General features: G+C 52.3%; 2 protein-coding genes across 2 annotated transcripts in view; one reads left to right on the top strand and one right to left on the bottom strand.

Annotated features, from left to right (window-relative positions):
- SUPT16H (SPT16 homolog, facilitates chromatin remodeling subunit) lies at positions 1-15,719 on the top strand. Its single transcript, XM_077315296.1, has 26 exons — positions 1-155; positions 2,895-2,987; positions 3,082-3,252; positions 3,772-3,924; positions 4,014-4,160; positions 4,769-4,920; positions 5,201-5,373; positions 5,489-5,579; positions 5,692-5,765; positions 5,914-6,026; positions 6,155-6,220; positions 6,674-6,769; positions 7,599-7,714; positions 7,843-7,996; positions 8,278-8,405; positions 8,797-8,932; positions 9,220-9,346; positions 9,619-9,737; positions 10,368-10,493; positions 10,708-10,820; positions 11,221-11,296; positions 11,935-12,104; positions 12,581-12,710; positions 13,485-13,614; positions 14,172-14,249; positions 14,440-15,719. The coding sequence occupies exons 1-26, from the start codon at positions 90-92 to the stop codon at positions 14,598-14,600; spliced, it is 3,159 nt and encodes a 1,052-aa protein (XP_077171411.1). The 5' UTR covers positions 1-89; the 3' UTR covers positions 14,601-15,719.
- RPGRIP1 (RPGR interacting protein 1) overlaps positions 15,707-17,983 on the bottom strand; it is a 22,570-nt gene continuing 20,293 nt past the window's right edge. Inside the window, exons 25-28 of the mRNA XM_077315295.1 lie at positions 17,552-17,747; positions 17,039-17,123; positions 16,800-16,930; positions 15,707-15,954 (exon numbers count right to left, since the gene is read on the bottom strand). Coding sequence (XP_077171410.1) covers positions 15,836-15,954; positions 16,800-16,930; positions 17,039-17,123; positions 17,552-17,747 — 531 coding nt within the window. The 3' untranslated portion in view covers positions 15,707-15,835. The remainder of the gene's footprint in view (positions 15,955-16,799; positions 16,931-17,038; positions 17,124-17,551; positions 17,748-17,983) is intronic.

Below are 17,983 nucleotides of genomic sequence, written 5' to 3' on the forward strand. Positions count from 1 at the left end.
GTGTTTCGCTTCCGGGGCCGGCGGGGTCGCGGTGGCGGCGCGAACGAGGCGGGAGGCGGGGCCTGCGGCGCAGCGGAGGAGCCGCTTCCATGGCGCTAAGTCTGGACCGCGAGGCCTACTACCGCCGCATCAAGCGTCTCTATAGCAACTGGCAGGTGAGGGCGGCCGCCAGTGCGCGTGCGCGATGCCCGGGGGGGGTCCACTGGGGAGCCCCCCCAGGGGCGGGGGAGCCGGGGGGGGCACCAAAAGCGGGACCTCCCGGCAAGGTGGGCCGGCCTCCGGGTATGGCCTCGCCCCTTCGTGCTTCGGGCTTCCCTCGTTACTTTTTTTCCGCCTGGAATCCCCTCCATAAGAGGGAAGGTTTTCTTAAGATTCAGCAATCATAAGTATATATATATATGTTTGCAGTACATTATAGCAAGTTTATATATACGCACCCAAATACAGGGTTAGAGACAGGCCCCGTGGACCACAGTTCCCATGAGCCCCTGCTAGCAGGGGTTCATGGGAACTGTAGTCCATGGGCCTCTGGAGTGCCATGTTTGGCCCATTCTATGCAGGGAAAGTGCCTCAGTCTGTTGGCTGTGTGTGTGTGATACAGGGGTGGCCATGCTGGTTCTCCGGATGCTCATGGACTACAGTTCCCATGAGCCCCCGCCAGCATGGGCTGATGGGAATTGTGTCCCGTGGACATGGGAACAGTTCATGGGAACATGGCTCTGTTGCCCACCCATGGAACTCTCTCACTGTGATGAAATTGAGCCTGTAGCATTCCTCTCACCCCTACCCCATATTTTTCCTCCTTTGGTCTTGCTTTGTAAATTACTCTCCCTAGTCAGTTTCATTTTCCAATCAGTCTTTATATTCTACATGCTCCTTTATCCTGCCATGCAGATGTAGCTTTTAATATAACTGGTACGTGTAGAAAGGCATATAGACAATTGCTGCAAACATGATTCTGAGCATGATAAATTCTTGTATACCCATATTAATACCCCCCCCCCAAGTTTACAACTACTAGTCCACATAGTTCTGTGCTCATGCATGAGAATGTAGATCTTGGCTTCTCCTACCCTCTGAACATCTGGATTGTGAGTATGGGCAAATGGTTCCACATATATTTGCGGACAGCTACATGTTTCAAGTGACTTTCAGTCTTTTAGGCCTGACTGAATATACATTTGCAAACAGTTGCCGCCTATTTTTAGATCTGTGTGATTAGCATAATTTGCACATTACACTGCCGAATGTGGCAGATTCCACAGGAGCACAGTGAGGAGAGTGGGAAATGTGTCACTGTACTACTTGTTTAGGGAGTGGCTGTAACTGGCTTCTGTGAAGAAAGATCCCCAAGTATGACTCCCAAAAAGTTCTAGAAAGAGACTGTACCAAATGATGCTTTGGGCTTCTGTTGAAGCCATTCTGGCAGAATCATAGGTTTTTGAGTGCATAGGGAGCTGGCGGGGGAACGCACAAAGCGGCGTTCTACTGAGTCAGACCCTCAGTCTGTTATGGTCAGTCTTGTCTACTCAGACTCCAGGGTCTCTGGCAGAAGTCTTTCCCATCCCCTGCTGCCTGGTCCTTTTATGATGGAGAAGCAGAGCCAGATTGGGTCTCTTGAGAGAGAAGTCGTGTCGGTAGGGATGGTTGGTGTGAGAGAAGCAATGCAATAGGGTGCTGTCGAAAGCGTGAAAACCTTTGCGTGCAGCTCTTAGGCTCAGAGCTTGTTTATCCGGCCCTGCTAGAATGCCAAATGATAGACTGTAATGTACGCTTTTCTACTTAGAGCAAAATGCCTTCCTATCCAAGTTTGCTTGTTGATACTGAACTCCATTATGGACTTTGTGGTTGAAATCACCTCTTCAGACTGTAGATTGTTCTCGGGGAGTGCTGGCATTGCCTGAAGGATCCCTTCAAGACACACAAAAGACCCATTAGGAGGCTCCTCTGTTCCTCTGCCAGGTGCCTTCTAAGAGAGCGTCTCCAGATACAAACTCCTCTGTTGTTGTGATGGAAGGGAGAAGGAGACTCATTTCCCGGCAAGCGTAATCGGCGGGAAGCGGGAAGGACTTGTTTTAGGCGTATTCCTGCCGTAGATGGTGGATTTCTAATCCGATTCCATGGCTGTGATTTTGCTTTCTAAACTCGCATGAACCAACACCATCAATAGTGAAGGGAATGTACTGGTGGGTGTCCCCCATCCTCCATGGCTGTTGGAGTAATGAGGGTATGGAAAATCACAGAGTTCAGAGAAAAGTGACTGTAAGAGGAAGGGAGATCAAGATGGGTAGCTGTGTTAGCCTGTGTGCAGCATCAGAATCATAGTTGGAAGGGACCTCCACGGTCATCTAGTCCAACCCCCTGCAGAATGCAGGACATTCACAATTACCTGCTCACCCACAGTAACCCCAATTCCATGCCCAGATGATTCCCCCCCCCCAAAAAAAACAGAATCCCTGGCTAGTCTGGTCTGGAGGAAATTCTCCTCCTGACCCCAAAGTGGCAATTGGCGTTTCTCTGGGCATGCAAGAAAGGGCCACCAGAGCCAAGCACCGACACAGCCCCTTCTGCCCACCCAGGGTATGAGCACTGGGCCATATCTGAAGAAGTAAATGAGCCGTGACTCACGAAAGCTCCTCTCCCGCCCCCAATTTTGTTAGTCTTTAAGGTGCTCCTGGACACTTGTTCTTTCCTGATGTAGGGAAAAGAGGGACTATGTTGAAGCTCTAATAAAGAGTGTTTTGTGAGGAGCAGGCAGTGTTCCTTAGCTTCTCTGTTCAGCACATTTTTGCAGCAGTAGAGCTCTTATAAATGGCAATGAAGAGAACTGACTTGGCTCTGGGTATTACAGAGCACGACTCTTAAGCCTCACACTACGGGGATTTCTCTTGCAGAAAGGGGAAGACGAATATGCCACCATTGATGCCATCGTGGTCTCCGTCGGCGTGGACGAGGAGACTGTCTACGCCAAGTCGACCGCCCTGCAGGTAAGTGGGTGTGGGTGGGACACCATCTGGCTTTTAAGGACTCAAGGGGGAAAGAGAGAGACCCCTTTCTCCTCCTTTCTTTCCCATGTTGCAGACCTGGCTTTTTGGCTACGAGCTCACTGACACCATCATGGTCTTCTGTGAGGACAAGATCCTCTTCATGGCCAGCAAGAAGAAGGTGGAGTTCCTGAAGCAGATTGCCAACAGCAAGAGCAACGAGAGCACCAACGGGGTGCCAGCCATCACGTTGCTTGTGCGGGAAAAGGTGAGCGGGCAGCAAATGGGTGCCCTTAGCTCAGTCATTTTATTTAATTACTGAGGATGATGATGATGGTACCATACACACTGCAAACATGTGACTTCCAGGTCGTGGCAGGGAGGCACAGCCACCTGACATCACTTCCGGGTTACTTGAAGCTCGAAGAATATTTCAGGGGTTGCGCCACGGTCAAAACTATTGAGAAAGGCTTAGTTAGATAATGAAAGGCTGAAATTGAATGAAGAGGTGTTGGGACCACATCTCCCAGAATGCACTTGGGAGAAGGAAGTGGAAGAAGGAATGGAGCTCACTCACCTGTAGCTTTTCGCCTCCCCAATTCCAAATTGACCCAAGTCGGCCACCGTCCCACACACACGTTTTGCCCCAAAGTTTTGCCCACACAATACCACTGGGCAACAGCAGCGTAAGCCTTATGCAGCAAAAAAGGATTGAAAAGTCGAGGTGGGTAAAAATCCCAGGAAACCACTGATACCCCTCCCCCCTCGTCTCCCCTCCCTGCCACAGAACGAAAGCAACAAGGCCAACTTCGACAAGATGATCGAAGCGCTGAAGGGCAGCAAGAACGGCAAGCGCATCGGCATCTTCAGCAAGGACAAGTTCCCCGGAGAGTTCATGAACAGCTGGAACGACTCCCTCAACAAGGAAGGCTTTGAGAAGGTGGGGAGAGGTGGCCCCTGCGTGCGGCAGCAAGGCCAGCGGGACATTTCCCCCTGTCTCTCGCTCACGCCCCTCCAACTCTGTTGTAGGTGGACATCAGCGCCGTGGTGGCCTACACCATTGCCGTGAAGGAGGACGGGGAGCTTGCCCTGATGCGCAAAGCGGCAGTCATCACCGCGGAGGTCTTCACCAAGTTCTTGAAGGAGCGGGTTATGGAGATTGTCGACGTGGACGAGGTGAGGCAGGAACGTGGGTGGAGGGACGGAAACCGGAGCCGGAATGTGAAGTGGTTCGACTAGATGGCCTGTATGGCCCCTTCCAACTCTGTGATTCTATGAAATGGGTCTTGGGCTTGAGGAGATGGGGAGACGTGAGCTGTGGCACACCTTAAGCAGCAGGTTGTTTTTCCCCCGCTGTGGGAGCCTGTTGGACTTTTGGCCTTTTTGTCCTCCTCCCATAATATCCCTGATGATTACCCTGGCCCTGTCTGTACAGTACAGCGCTGGGACTGGCAGGTGGGATGCCTGGGCTGTCCCGCCCTTTCCAGCAGCCCAAAACCACTGTAAAGATATGCTGCCTGTGCATCGATGCTCTCAAAGGGCTGACAGAAGGATTGCTCTTTTATTATCATCTCTTGCTGCCTCCTGTTTGTGCTGAATTCATGCTGCTTTGCTACCACTGAGGCTTGCCCAAGTTCAGCAAAAATGTTGTGTGAATCAGGCTGTGGGACCCTCAGTCCCTGTGTTTCTCTCAAGACCCCTGGGGGAGTTTTTTCCTACTTCTCCCCACACGTGCACTCCAGGAACATCTCTTTAACTATCGATTCCTCTCTGTTTCTCGGCAGAAAGTACGGCACAGCAAGCTGGCAGAGTCAGTAGAAAAGGCCATCGAGGAGAAGAAATACCTCTCGGGGGCTGACCCCTCCACCGTGGAGATGTGCTACCCGCCCATCATCCAGAGCGGAGGCCATTACAATCTCAAGTTCAGTGTTGTCAGGTCAGTTAAGTCCAGTTCTCTGCACGGATCGAGTTGTAGCTATTAAAATGTTAAACTAGGACTGGGGGGCCCCTGAGTTCAAATCCATGTGTGCAGAGTAACCTGGATAAGTGATCTGGGTCTTTTGTTCTTTTAGTCTATCAAATTTCACAAGATAGTGAAGATAAAGTGGGCCTCCCTGATCTGGCAAAAAGTGTGTTACATGAAAGAACGGGCGATGCCTGGCCTTGTCTACCTGCGTTGCTCCCTGTTTCTGACCTTCCTTCCCATTTGATCTTAGTGAGAAGAGCTACATGCACTTTGGAGTGATCACATGTGCCATGGGCATCCGCTACAAATCCTATTGCTCCAACCTGGTGCGCACGCTCATGGTCGACCCGCCCCAGGAGATGCAGGAGAACTACAGCTTCCTGCTGCAGCTCCAGGAAGAGATGCTCAAAGAACTGCGGCACGGTGAGCAATAATCAAGACGGTGGAGGGGGGGAGTTGTGATTTGTAGCGTGCAGGAGGGGCCCATCAGAAACTGCCCAGCCTCTTCTTTTGTCTGAGCGATTCCCCTTCCTTTCAGGCGTGAAGTTGTGCGAGGTCTATGCGGCCGTCATGGACATGGTGAAGAAGCAGAAGCCAGAGCTCTTGAGCAAAATCACCAAGAACTTGGGGTAAAAAGACTTACCCTTGTGTTGCCGGTAGCACTGGGATGCTATCTTTTTTCAGGCAGAAACTCCGGAGTGGTGGGGTGGGAGGACTCATTTCCCTCTCTCTTTCCCCCAGATTTGCCATGGGCATTGAGTTCCGAGAAGGATCCCTCGTGATTAACAGCAAGAACCAGTACCGCCTCAAGAAAGGTGAGAGCTTCTCCTCTCTGAGTAGTCCTGATTCCAAAATGCCTGTCTGGATTTTGCTCGTATCAGAAACAGGTAGTCAGAAGTGTACCTGCTCAAAAGGATTTCAGAGGTTTCCTTCCCTCTGAATCTCTCTTCTGATCTGTCATAGGGATGGTTTTCAGCCTCAACGTGGGGTTCTCAGATCTTGCCAACAAAGAGGGAAAGAAGCCAGAGGAGAAGACTTACGCTCTCTTTATTGGGGATTCAGTGTTGGTGGAAGAGGTAAGTATCAGGATTGGGAATGATGTACAAATGAGGGTGGTTGGGAGCTACACAGTCAAGAGGGACCAGACTCCTTGTCTGAATACAGATTAGTTCTTGACGGCTCTGTTGCATTTTCTCCTCTGCAGGATGGTCCAGCTACTCTCCTGACGTCCGTTAAGAAGAAGGTCAAGAACGTCTCCATTCTGCTCAAGGTGAGTTCTCCGGGGCGTGTTTGCAGAAGGTCTCCTGGGCTGGTTGGCATGCAGTTTTGCAAGAAGTTGTCAATGTCCTTTTAAAAACGATTCCTGTTCTGATAAGGATTGGGGCAGCGATGGAGTCTTCATAAGTATTCTAGCTACGTCATTGTTTTCATGATGAGGGAGGAGTTGATTGGTTCTGAAATGTGGTTTTTATTGTACATGTTTCCATTTGTTTGTCTTAGCAGCTTTTGTGAGGGCAAAAAGGGCGAGATGTAAATTTTGTAAAGTAAAATGAATCAGATAAGGAGGGAACCCAAGACCAAATTTGGTTGTTTTCCACTTCACAGCATCAAAACCCTCTCGGTATCTGGTTTGTTGTGGGGGGGATAACTGCTGATTAACAGGTGACGTGCATTTAGGCACAAAAGTCCAACAGAGACTGTGATTCCTGATTTCGTTCTGCAGAAGGACGATGAAGACGAAGAGGAGGAAGACAAGAACGAGGCGGTCGACATGCTCGGCCGTAGCTCTCGAACAGCTTTGCTGACGGAAAGAACTCGGGTACGGAGGGCTTACTTGTGGCGGGGAATCGGGGGCAGCATTTCAGGGCTTTGAGGCGGCCTGTAGGGATGCCAGCCTCCAGGCAGGACCTGGGGATCCCCCAGAATGACAGCTCGCTTCCAGGCAGCAGAAATCAGTCTCCCTGAAGAAAACAGCTGCTGACTGTGTGGCATTATTTATTTATTTTACTGGTTTTATATATCGTCCCTCCCTGCAAGCGGGGCTGGGGTCAGTTCACAACAGGCATTTAATGTTGTTATTGTTTTTATGGGGTTTTAATGGGGATTTGTGATATTGTTACCCGCCACAAGCCGCAAGGGAGTGGCAGGATATAAATATAATAATAATAATAATAATGCGTCATATTATAAAATCACAGTTCAAACATGTAAGACATTATTAAAACCTTATCGTGCTTCATTGTTCCTGCTCATTAGTCAGTCTGCCTTCTAGTCCACTTTAGATACGTATATATTATATATGTGTCTAATATCATCATAGCAATAATAAAATATTATTATGCGGTATCTGGTCTAGTGGAGGGAATAGCCCAGAGATTAATAGAATGAGGCCCGAGATGTTATTGACTATATTAGCTTGTTCCAGCCGAAGGCCTGGTGGAAGAGCACCCCATTGGAGTCCCTCCCCTCCCTAAACCCCGCCCTCTGCAGGCTCCACCCCCAAAGCCGACGGGCTGTTCCCAACCCAGAGCTTCCAACTCTAGTGGCCAGTGGTGAAATGGGGGCTGGGAAACCTACCCCCTTTTCGGCTGTGCCTCCGATTGGAGCAGCCGACGGACCTGCTTTCACTCCCCTCCTTCTCCACTCAGAACGAGATGACAGCCGAGGAGAAGCGGCGGGCTCACCAGAAGGAGTTGGCCGCGCAGTTGAACGAAGAAGCCCGGCGGCGGCTGACGGAGCAGAAGGGGGAGCAGCAGATCCAGAAGTGAGTGAGCGGCTCCCCCGAGAGATCCGATTTGTAGTCGATGGTGTCAAGGGGACATCCTCGTAAGACCTCGGGCAGATGACCCGGGCGCCCCAGTGGGTCAGATCTCTCTTCCTTTCCCCTTGCAGAGCTCGCAAGTCGAATGTCTCCTACAAAAACCCGTCCCTGATGCCGAAGGAGCCACACATCCGGGAGATGAAGATCTACATCGACAAGAAGTACGAGACCGTCATCATGCCCGTCTTCGGCATCGCCACGCCCTTCCACATCGCCACCATCAAGGTAGCAGCCCGGCAGTTGATTGGAGGGGTGGGGTGGGAAGCCTGGTGCCTCGTGGGTAGAGGTGCAGCTTCCCGGCCCCAGGTGTTCCGTTGGCAAGGCGAGAATCCTGACGTGGCCGTGAGCCGGACCTGAACGCGGGGAGCTTCCCGAAGGAAAAGGACATGGGGCATTTTTCTCCTTAAGCTTGGGGAGGCAGGGCCGGAAAGAAGCTCACAGTAGGGAGAGAAAGAGACCAAGACGGACGTGTTGCAGCGTTCTTCTCCGTGCTTATTCACTTACAGAACATCAGTATGTCCGTGGAAGGCGACTACACCTACCTGAGAATCAATTTCTATTGCCCGGGCAGCGCCCTCGGCCGCAACGAGGGCAACATTTTCCCCAACCCCGAAGCCACCTTTGTGAAAGAAATGTGAGTTGTTGGAAGTCTCCTCCCTTGCCCTGGAAGTGATCTCGGTGCCATTTCCTGTCCCTTGATTTAGTGACTAGTTGCTGACTGCTAAGCCCATCCTCCTCATTCCCAGCATTCCGGCTGTGATTGGTCCATCGGATTCTACTGGCCACTCCTTTCTCCTTCAGTTGATCCAATGAACAGGCAGGACTTCTAAAAGTCCCGCCCTTGATTTAGTACTTTGGTACAGGAGGGTCCAGGCTTGTTCCCTGTGTCTCATCATGGGCTTTTTATGCCCCTTCTCCTTTCAAAGCTCCCATCCCCTCAAAGCAACCCAAAAAGAGCTGAGCCCTCAGTGCTGCAGTGGTGTCTTTGCTAAACCAGCTTTGTTGTTCTTTCTTTCTCCCCCCAGAACGTATCGGGCTTCGAATATCAAAACGCCGGGGGAGCAGACAGTGCCAGCCCTCAACCTCCAGAACGCCTTCCGCATCATCAAGGAGGTGCAGAAGCGCTACAAAACCCGTGAAGCTGAGGAGAAAGAGAAGGAGGTGAGTCCCAGCGAGGAAAACTCTCAGGCTCCAAGTAGGAAAGTTCAGTAGTTTATTGGCAGAGGTGTACCAAGAGTTGCATAAGAGCTAACTTGGTGTCGTAGTTATGAATGGCAGTTTCTCATCTGGAGAGCTGGCTTTGACTCCCTGCTCCTCCTCCACATGCAGCCAGCTGGGTGGCTTTGGGCTTGTCACAGTCCTGTTCTCACAGAGCGGTCCTCTTAGAACTCTCTCAGCCCCAAGTTGTGGGAAGGGGATTGTAAGCTGTGCATCTTCTGTTGCTCCAGGGGATTGTCAAGCAAGACTCGCTGGTGATCAACCTGAACCGCAGCAACCCCAAGCTGAAGGATCTTTACATCCGGCCCAACATTGCCCAGAAAAGGATGCAGGGGTCTCTGGAGGCCCACGTCAACGGTATGGAGGGCTGTGAGCCCCACAGACAAACTCAGCTTCTTGGGGCTAGAGAAGGCTGGAGGAGAGAGGGCTGTAAGATGCTTCCGTTCCAAGAGCTGGGGAAACAGTCAAACCTTTTAAAGTGTTGGTCCAGCCCTGGCAATCACCTCGTTGGGCTTGCCTGTTGGCTCCTTCCTCCGTTCCACATGCTCAGAGATGGAGGGATCCGCTCATGCCAAGCCCAACCCACTTTGTTTCCCTGATTGGGGTGGGGGTGTCTCTTTTCCGGTCAGGCTTCCGCTTCACCTCCGTACGGGGAGACAAGGTGGACATCCTGTACAACAACATCAAGCACGCCGTGTTCCAGCCCTGCGACGGGGAAATGATCATCGTTCTCCACTTTCACCTCAAGGTATTTGCTTGTCACGCGGCAAGAGCAGTTTGGTTTCATTGCCGCTTGCTTGCATCGGGCAGAATCGGTCAGTTTGGAGACAAGACGCCTGGGAAGCTGCCTGTAATCGGGCTGTCAAAGACAGTATAGTCCACAGTACCACAGTACCGAGATACCATACAGTACCACGAATGCCCCTTGATGCTCCTGCAGCTTGGGGGTTTTCGAAATGCCAGCTGGGGAGAGCCCTGCTGCCTTGTGAAAGAAAAAAAGGGTTTTAAATTTTAAAAGCAAATTCTATCTCTTTGGAAGCAGATTGACCCACCCCCTCCCAAAATGGAGGGGCTCTAGCTATTTAAACCTTTCCCGCCCAAGGTTCCTCTCACTTCCGGCAGGCCAGCAATCACCAGTCTGTTCGTATTCCCCGTTTCATCCGTTGTTCCTTTCCCTTCCTCGCGTCTAGCGAGAGAAGAATAAAAATTGCCAAATAAGCCCCTCTCAAAAATAAGCCCCAGCCTTCCGTTCCCAGTGATCACGATGCAGATTTTGATTCCAGAATAGAATTTTGGGAGCTCGCTTGCCGTCATCCACACTGGCCTGTTCACATTCTTCTCCTTGTTCCCCCTCCCCTGAACACCCCCCCCCCTCCAGAACGCCATCATGTTCGGTAAGAAGCGCCACACCGACGTGCAGTTCTACACCGAAGTGGGCGAGATCACCACGGACCTGGGCAAGCACCAGCACATGCACGACCGAGATGATCTCTACGCCGAACAGGTTACTTATTTATTTACTGCGTGGCACGTGCATAATGCAGCTGGGAAACCCCAAGATTGTCTGATTCCCAGGCGAGAGATATTCAGAGGCAGTTTCCCTGCATCCCACAGCCCTGGTTGTTGCTCAAAGGCCACCTTTCCAGGGGCTAACTGGGACCTGCTTTGCTCTGAGTTCTGATGGGGTTGGGCTCACGTGTCAATCCTGTCCGGCATAGATGGAGCGGGAAATGAGGCATAAGCTGAAAACGGCCTTCAAGAGTTTCATCGAGAAAGTGGAGTCGCTGACCAAGGAGGAGCTGGAATTCGAGGTGCCTTTCCGAGACCTGGGGTAAGGAGCGATGTGACCCAAGGAGAAATATGGGGCTGGCCCACGGTCATCCACCTCGCTGCTTGTGGAGGAGGAGTAAGAATTCAGACCCAGTTCTCCACATTAGAGGCCGCCACTCTTAACCAAGGAGGCATGCCCAGAAGCCAAGTTCTACCAGTGGACGTAGCTCTTAGTGCTCCAGGATTCATTCATGTTGGGTGAATCTTTGCAAAACATAACCCCCCCTCACCTGCAGTCCGAAATGGTCCAGTCCCTTCTGCCTGTTGCATTTACCATTTTAAAAGTTTCAGGTTCGATCCTACTCCACAGTCCGTTCCCCCTGCCCCTTTGGCCTGCTGAGGCCCCTGCTGTGTTTATTGGCTGCCTTTAATGACTTTCTCTTCATTGGTTGTGGCTGCAGGTTCAACGGCGCCCCCTACAGAAGCACCTGCCTGCTCCAGCCAACCAGCAGCGCCCTGGTGAACTGCACTGAATGGGTGAGTGTAAATCTCGCTTGGGGACGAAACACCGGTGGCCGTATGGGAAGGGAATGCTTGGTGCATCTTGAGGCTCCCAGGTGTGAGCTAGGAACATACACTCATTCTCCCCTAAGCAGTAATTTTGACAAACAGGCTCTTAAATATTGAGTCCAGGGGCACCTGTGAGACCAACAGCACACTTGGTCAAGCAATGGAATGGGGGTTACAGGTTCACACGAATAATTAGAGAGTGTATCATGGGTTAATAGAGAGCATAATAAAAGACATTTGCCAGACACAAGGGGCATACGAAAATGACGCACAAAAGTTTATCAAGCTATCATTCGTTTGGGTTCAACTCCGGGGGGGGAAACATAGTAAAGGAAATTAAAATGTCGAGATTAAAGTTTAATGGACAGATGGTTTGCCAGTGGTGGAACCTGGGAGTAATTAAAAGAGCCCATCAGTTGCTCCCTTTGTCTCCACCCAAGTATAACGCCCCTGTCAGACAGTGGACTGGTCCAAGACCATCCTAAGTGCTTCATCGCCAAATGGCATCTTGACCCAGTTGTGATTTGGTGCTCTAGCAGGGGTGCTTTTTCACTTGCCCCTCCTCAGTGGGTCGGAAGATTTAGGAGAATTTCTCCCGCCTGCAGCCCCCGTTTGTGGTGACGCTGGACGAGGTGGAGCTAATTCACTTTGAGCGCGTGCAGTTCCACCTGAAGAACTTTGACATGGTCATCGTCTACAAAGACTACAGCAAGAAGGTCACCATGATCAACGCCATCCCCGTGGCCTCGCTCGACCCCATCAAGGAGTGGCTCAAGTGAGTGGTGGTCTCCGTCAGCAGCCTTTGGCTCCCATTGGTCACTGAGGTGTCAAATTAGTGCCAGGGTCACATGAAGCCTTCCAAAGTCACCAACTCCCAGGTCCATTTAACTGGAAGAGGCAGGATTGAACCTGGGACCTTCTGTGTGCCAAGCAAAGCAGCCCCTGACCTCTTGGGCCTCCAGAGTAGTTGAGTGCTCTGTTCTTTGCCCCCCCCCCCTCCAAAAGCAGAAAAGTTGCAGCTCTCTTCCTTGGCAAAGGAAAGAGACTGAGTGGTAATGCCCCCCCCCCATGCCCACGCTTGAAATGACCTTGGAAACCAAGAACCGCAGGGCTTCCATTCATTGGCACAAGCTCTTGTGGGGTGAAATTTCTGCTACCTGGATCAGGTGGGTGTGGCTTTCACCTCCTCCCAGGGCCATGCATTCATCTTGTCTTGCTCTCTCTCCCCACCCCCACCCCCCCTACAATCAGCTCTTGTGACATTAAATACACAGAAGGGGTGCAGTCCCTTAACTGGACCAAGATCATGAAAACCATCGTCGACGACCCGGAAGGCTTCTTTGAGCAAGGCGGCTGGTCCTTCCTGGAGCCCGAGGGAGAGGTGCGTGACAAGGGCGCAGGGAAACCAGACACAGGGCTGGCATCAGCGTGCCCCGAGGGAGGGCAGCTGTCGGAGGGCAGGACTGGGGAAAACGGCTGCAGGCAGCAGTGAGCTTGGGCAGTAGGAGAGCTCCGAAGCTGGTAGAAGGAAAGTTACCGGGCATAACTTTCGTCCGTCAGCCCCTCCGGCTCCCGTTTTGTTTGCTGGTTCACCAACAGCTGCCCTGGCAGAGATTGCATTTTTAAAATTAGCACTTGGGTTGTGCAGGTTCCCTGAAGCCCCAAGTCTAGGCAGTGCAGTCCAGTCCAGAAGACAGTATACTACTTATTTAGTATATGGCACGTGTGCCGTGTGGCCAGGAGGTACTAGTATTTTCTGGCAGCCAGACATGTTTGGAGGTGGCTTGCCGTTACGTGCCTCTTGTCATGACCCCTAGTGTTCCTTGGAGGTCTCCCATCCAAATGCTAGCCAGGGCCGACCCTGCCTAGCTTCTGAGATTGGACTTGCCTGGGTTGTCCGCAGAAGGTGGTAGGAATGATGTCAGAGTCAGGTCTCTGGCCCTTTGCTCCTCCAGATAACCTGCATAAGGAAATATAGCCTCTCACTCTTGCCTGCTCCTTTCCTTCTTCCCTGATTGCGCAGTCCAGAAAGCCCTTGTTCCGTTGCCGTAGAATTGCTCTCGGGCCTCGTTTTCAGGCTGTGGGATCTCAGGAATCTCTCCTCTCCAAAACAGCCATCTTTTCCCCCATTTCACTTTTTCTCTCTGACTTCCAGGGAAGTGATGCCGAAGCCGGGGACTCTGAATCTGAGATTGAGGATGAGACATTTAACCCCTCTGAGGACGAGTACGAAGAGGAGGAGGAGGACAGCGATGAGGACTACTCTTCTGAGGCAGAGGAATCAGGTTCGGAAGTCGCTGGGGGACAGGCCAGGAGCTCTCCCTTCCAGCTCCCCATGCTGGAGCCTCTGTTGTCCTCAGCTACATTTCTTTCCGCATTTTAAGCTCCTTTGATCCAGCAATCTTGATCAGCGGATGAGGAGTCTTTATTTCTTTAAAGAAAGCACGGCAGAGAGATACTTGGCCCCTGCCAGTGTATCAGGGCTCTCTCAGCCTCACCCACCTCACAGGGGGTCTGTTGTGGGGAGAGGAAAGGGAAGGCGAATGGAAGCCGCTTTGAGACTCCTTTGGGTAGAGAAAAGCGGCATCTAAGAACCAACTCTTCTTCTTCTTATTCTTCATCCCATATGAATACGTCCCGCCCCCTTTCAGAAATATCCCTGCTCATGGCCATTCCTCCTTCCACCTCCGTGTCTCCTGATCTGTCCCTTCTTTTCTCTCTGCCCTGTGCGTGCTGGAGAGAGGCTCACCCGGTTTTTCCAGGAGGGGGGAAGTTTGCAGAAGCCTCTTCTTTTTTTTTCATTTTTTTCAGCCCGCTTCTTGTGTCTGTTCCCTTTTAATAGATGGCTCCAAGGAGTCCCTGGGCAGCGAGGAGGAGAGCGGGAAGGACTGGGATGAGCTGGAGGAAGAAGCACGGAAAGGTGAGAGCCCACCCCACCCTTCTCTCGCCCGATGCTGCGCTCTGAAGCCCACCTACAAGGAAGCGCTTCTGAGCCTGCAACGTTCTCAGGAGGGAGGGAGGGAGGCCGTCCGAGACGCGTCCACTCCCTCCTGGGCCTCCATCGCCCCCAGGCCCAGTCCTGACCGCTCCTTCTCCCCCTTGCCTCGCAGCCGACCGGGAGAGCCGGTACGAAGAGGAGGAGGAGCGGAGCCGCACCATCAGCCGCAAGAGGAAGGGCCCGTCGTCGTCCCACAGCTCCAGCCACCACCGCAGCTCCCACAGCCGCAGTCCCGCCCGCAGCTCAGGCCCCCCCAAAAAGAAGAGGAAGTAGATCGCGACCTCTAGCCTTCCTTCCTTCCTTCCTTCCCTCCCTCCCCCCCCTCACCCACCCCCAAGCCAACCATAGGGGGTTGGTTAGGGCTTTTGAGGCCTCATCCCGCTGCCAGCATTTAGGGCATGGGGGTGGCCGGCCCCTCCCTCCCCACCAACTACATCTTTCCCCCACGTGCACACCCTCATCCTTTTCCATTTCTCTGGGGCGGGGGGCGGGGAGGGGGAGATATATATATATAATTATTATTTCGGAATGGGGGGGGTGAGTTCCGCTTTTCCGTTTCGTCCCTTGAGCCTTTCCCGACTGTTTGTATGGACCAATCAGCTGTGAGAGAATTCCGGGCCCCGCCTTTTTTGTGTGTGTGTGTTCTTTTTGGGCATCACAGACGCGCGACTCTGCCTAGGAAGGCCCGGGATGGGAAAAGCTCCAGAGTGCAGTGCCCATGAGGAGCTGCCCTGCAGTTCCCACTTTCCCTTTGCTTTCTCCCCCTTCTCTCCCTCTCTTCCAGTGGGTCTGCCGCCTTTAAGCCCTCTTCCCCACAGCTCCTTCCCTGGCCCCCCAGGATCTTCGACCTTAGAACGATCGGAGCAGGAAGGGGCTGTCGGCCTGTGGCCTGCACCCGAGTAAGAGCCAGGCGCTTCAGTGAAGCGGAAACCAGGTGCTGGCAGGGAAAACCGGGTGGACCTCTTCCGCTTCTCAAGTCAAAACCCTGCGGAGCGCAGAAGGAGCGAGCTCGGCACGGTCACGGCGAGGGGAGAAAAGACAGGCCCCCCCGAGAAATGGGCTTCTGCTAATTTTGTTTTGTTTCAAATTGTCAGGCTCTGTCCGTATTTATCTGTTCGTTTGGGGCTTTTTTCTCAGTCGGGTCTCCAGTGAGCAAGTCTTTGGGGCCGGGGAGGGGAACAGGAGGGGTTGAATTCATTGCCCGCCCTCTGCCCTCTTCATTTGGTTTTTCTCTGCGGAGTGTGGGGGGGGGGGGGTCAGCGATTGGGGCGGGAGGGAGCTTTCTCAGATCCTCTTTTTCTCCCCCCCCCTCCCCCTCCCCTCCCGTAGCCGTTAGAACTCGGTATTTTTGACTTTGGAAAAAATGATCAATAAAAATGTTTTTTTTAAGGATTTGGAAAGTTTTATTCGTTGACTACCTTGCAGTTGCCTCAAGCAACATCCCTCCTACCCCCAACTCCAGGTTTGGTCGTAGATTCTCTTCTCCTTGGTGCTTGGCCCCTGGCTGGTCAAACCTCCTCATTGCTCATTCTTTTGCCTGCCCAATAGATGAGGCGCAGGGCGGCCGCCGCTTCCACGGAGACTCTCAGCACACCAATGCTTGTGCCAGGGTCAAGGGAACTGAACACTGAAAGAGCAGCAGAGACGTAAGAGTTTCAAAACAGGCTGACGTTTCTTGGAGGTCTGTCAGGGCCCTGAACGTACGCTTGCGTCTTTCGAGCCTTGGTCTCACGGTGCATACTGTTATGTCTCCTTTGAGAGTAGCAGGAGGGGAATGTTAAGAACCCACACGTTTCCAGAAGCCATGGTGATAATCTACTGAGCAAAGTGTGTTCTCCATGAGTTAGAAAGGAGGCGTTTAAATCTCTGCTCTTTACGGGAAAAGAAAGCAGTGGGGAGCTCCCCGCTGCTCAGCTGTTCATTTTAAATGGTTGGGAGCCATTTAAACGAAACAACTGAGTGGCAGAGAGCCCCCCCCCCCCACTGATCAGCTGTTTCGTTTAAATGGCCCCCTGCTTTTTGCTCCCAGCAGCTTTTTTGCAAGGAGCAGAAAGCAGGGGTTTAAACTTTCAATGGTTCACGAACTGATTTGGTTCACGAACGAACCTTCCTATTTATCCACAAACTGAACCACAAAAAAAGCTTGCCCATCCCTAATAATAAACAACCACAATTGGCCAAAATGCTAAATACAATATCCAATCTGCTGTATTGTCTCTGAACTGCTCAGCTTCAACAATTTTTGAAGGGCATTGTGGAAAAAGCAGTCCTGTGGATATGCCCATCCCAGACAGTTTAGGGCTTTGAAGGTTAGTACCAAAACTTGAGCCTGTCTCCAACTTGGTGGAAAAGCAACAGGGAGAGCCTCGGTGTCGTGTGCACCCTCCACGGGGTTGCCTCGAGGACGTACCTCTGCCCCAAGCACAGGAGGGTGCCTTAGCTTTCAACACAGCTGGGGGTCCAGCATCTTACCTGGCAGATTCTGCTGCAGCACGTCGCTGCCCGTCAGAAGGATCTGCCGCAGGTCCACGTACGCAAAACCCACATCGTCGCACTCCCCTCCGGCCCCAGGCAGAGGTTCGCTCACCACTATGAACTGCAGCCTATATCAAAGGGAGGGCGCTGTGAATCCAGAGGCATGGGCTCACCCCTCCCCCCCCTCCCCGGACCAGTTGCAGGACGTGGGGCGGGGCTCCCTGGGGGATGCTCACTGGTTATCTTGGGGTTCTTCTGCCACCAGCATGGAAAACAGCAGCTGCCTCTGAACACTGGCTGGTTCTGGGTCCAGTTTAATCACTGCAGAAGAAGGGGGGAAAAAACACTTGGCATCGTGGTTAAAAGAGGTGGCCTTTAATCTGGAGAGCCCGGTTTGATTCCTTGCTCCTCCATGTTTAGGGCAAGTCACAGTCCTGTTGGAGCTGTTCTCTCACAGAGCTCTCTCAGCCCTACCTCCCTCACCGGGTGCCTGTTTCACAGAGAGTTAGGGAAAGATTTTTGTAAGCCACTCTGAGACTTCATCGGGTACTGAAAAGCAGGGCATGGAAAAGCCAGCTCTTCTCTGTGTATTAAAGCTAATTTCATGTATCTACACAAAAAATGTGTAAGAAATATGTTTTACAATTCAGCCTAATCTTGGGGGCCAGATGCTGTTCTGTCCGCCTGCCAAAGTGCCCGGCCAACTGTTCAAGATTTCCTCTGCCACGAGAGTCCTACGAGACGCTCACCCTTGCTGAAGTGGAAGTAGATCTCCTGGCCTCCGAGAGGCTTCCGTAGCGAGAAGGGGGTCTCCGTTTCCGCCAGAGGCACCCCTGGGAAGCGGAATTCCACGTAGAGCTGCTGGATGCCCTCGTTGGCAACTGGCTCACTGTCGGGGTGCAGGCTCAGAGAGACCACCTCCACGCGAATTCTGTCTAGAAACCGCTAAGGAGGACAAAAAGTAGCCCCCTGTTCAGAAGGAGCTCGGCTGAAACGTTCAGAGCAATTAGGGAAGAAGGGCAATTTGATTAAGAATAGATGAGAAGCTGAACAGGCCATCAGGCCTGTGTCACACTGTGGCCAAAGCCCTCAGGAGGTCTGCCAGCAGGGCCAAAAGAACATAAAAGAAGCCATGTTGGATGAAGCCAATGGCCCATCCATTGTGTCACACTCTCGTGTCA

The sequence above is a fragment of the Paroedura picta genome, chromosome 16 (genome assembly GCF_049243985.1).
Source record: "Paroedura picta isolate Pp20150507F chromosome 16, Ppicta_v3.0, whole genome shotgun sequence".
NCBI lineage: Eukaryota > Metazoa > Chordata > Lepidosauria > Squamata > Gekkonidae > Paroedura > Paroedura picta.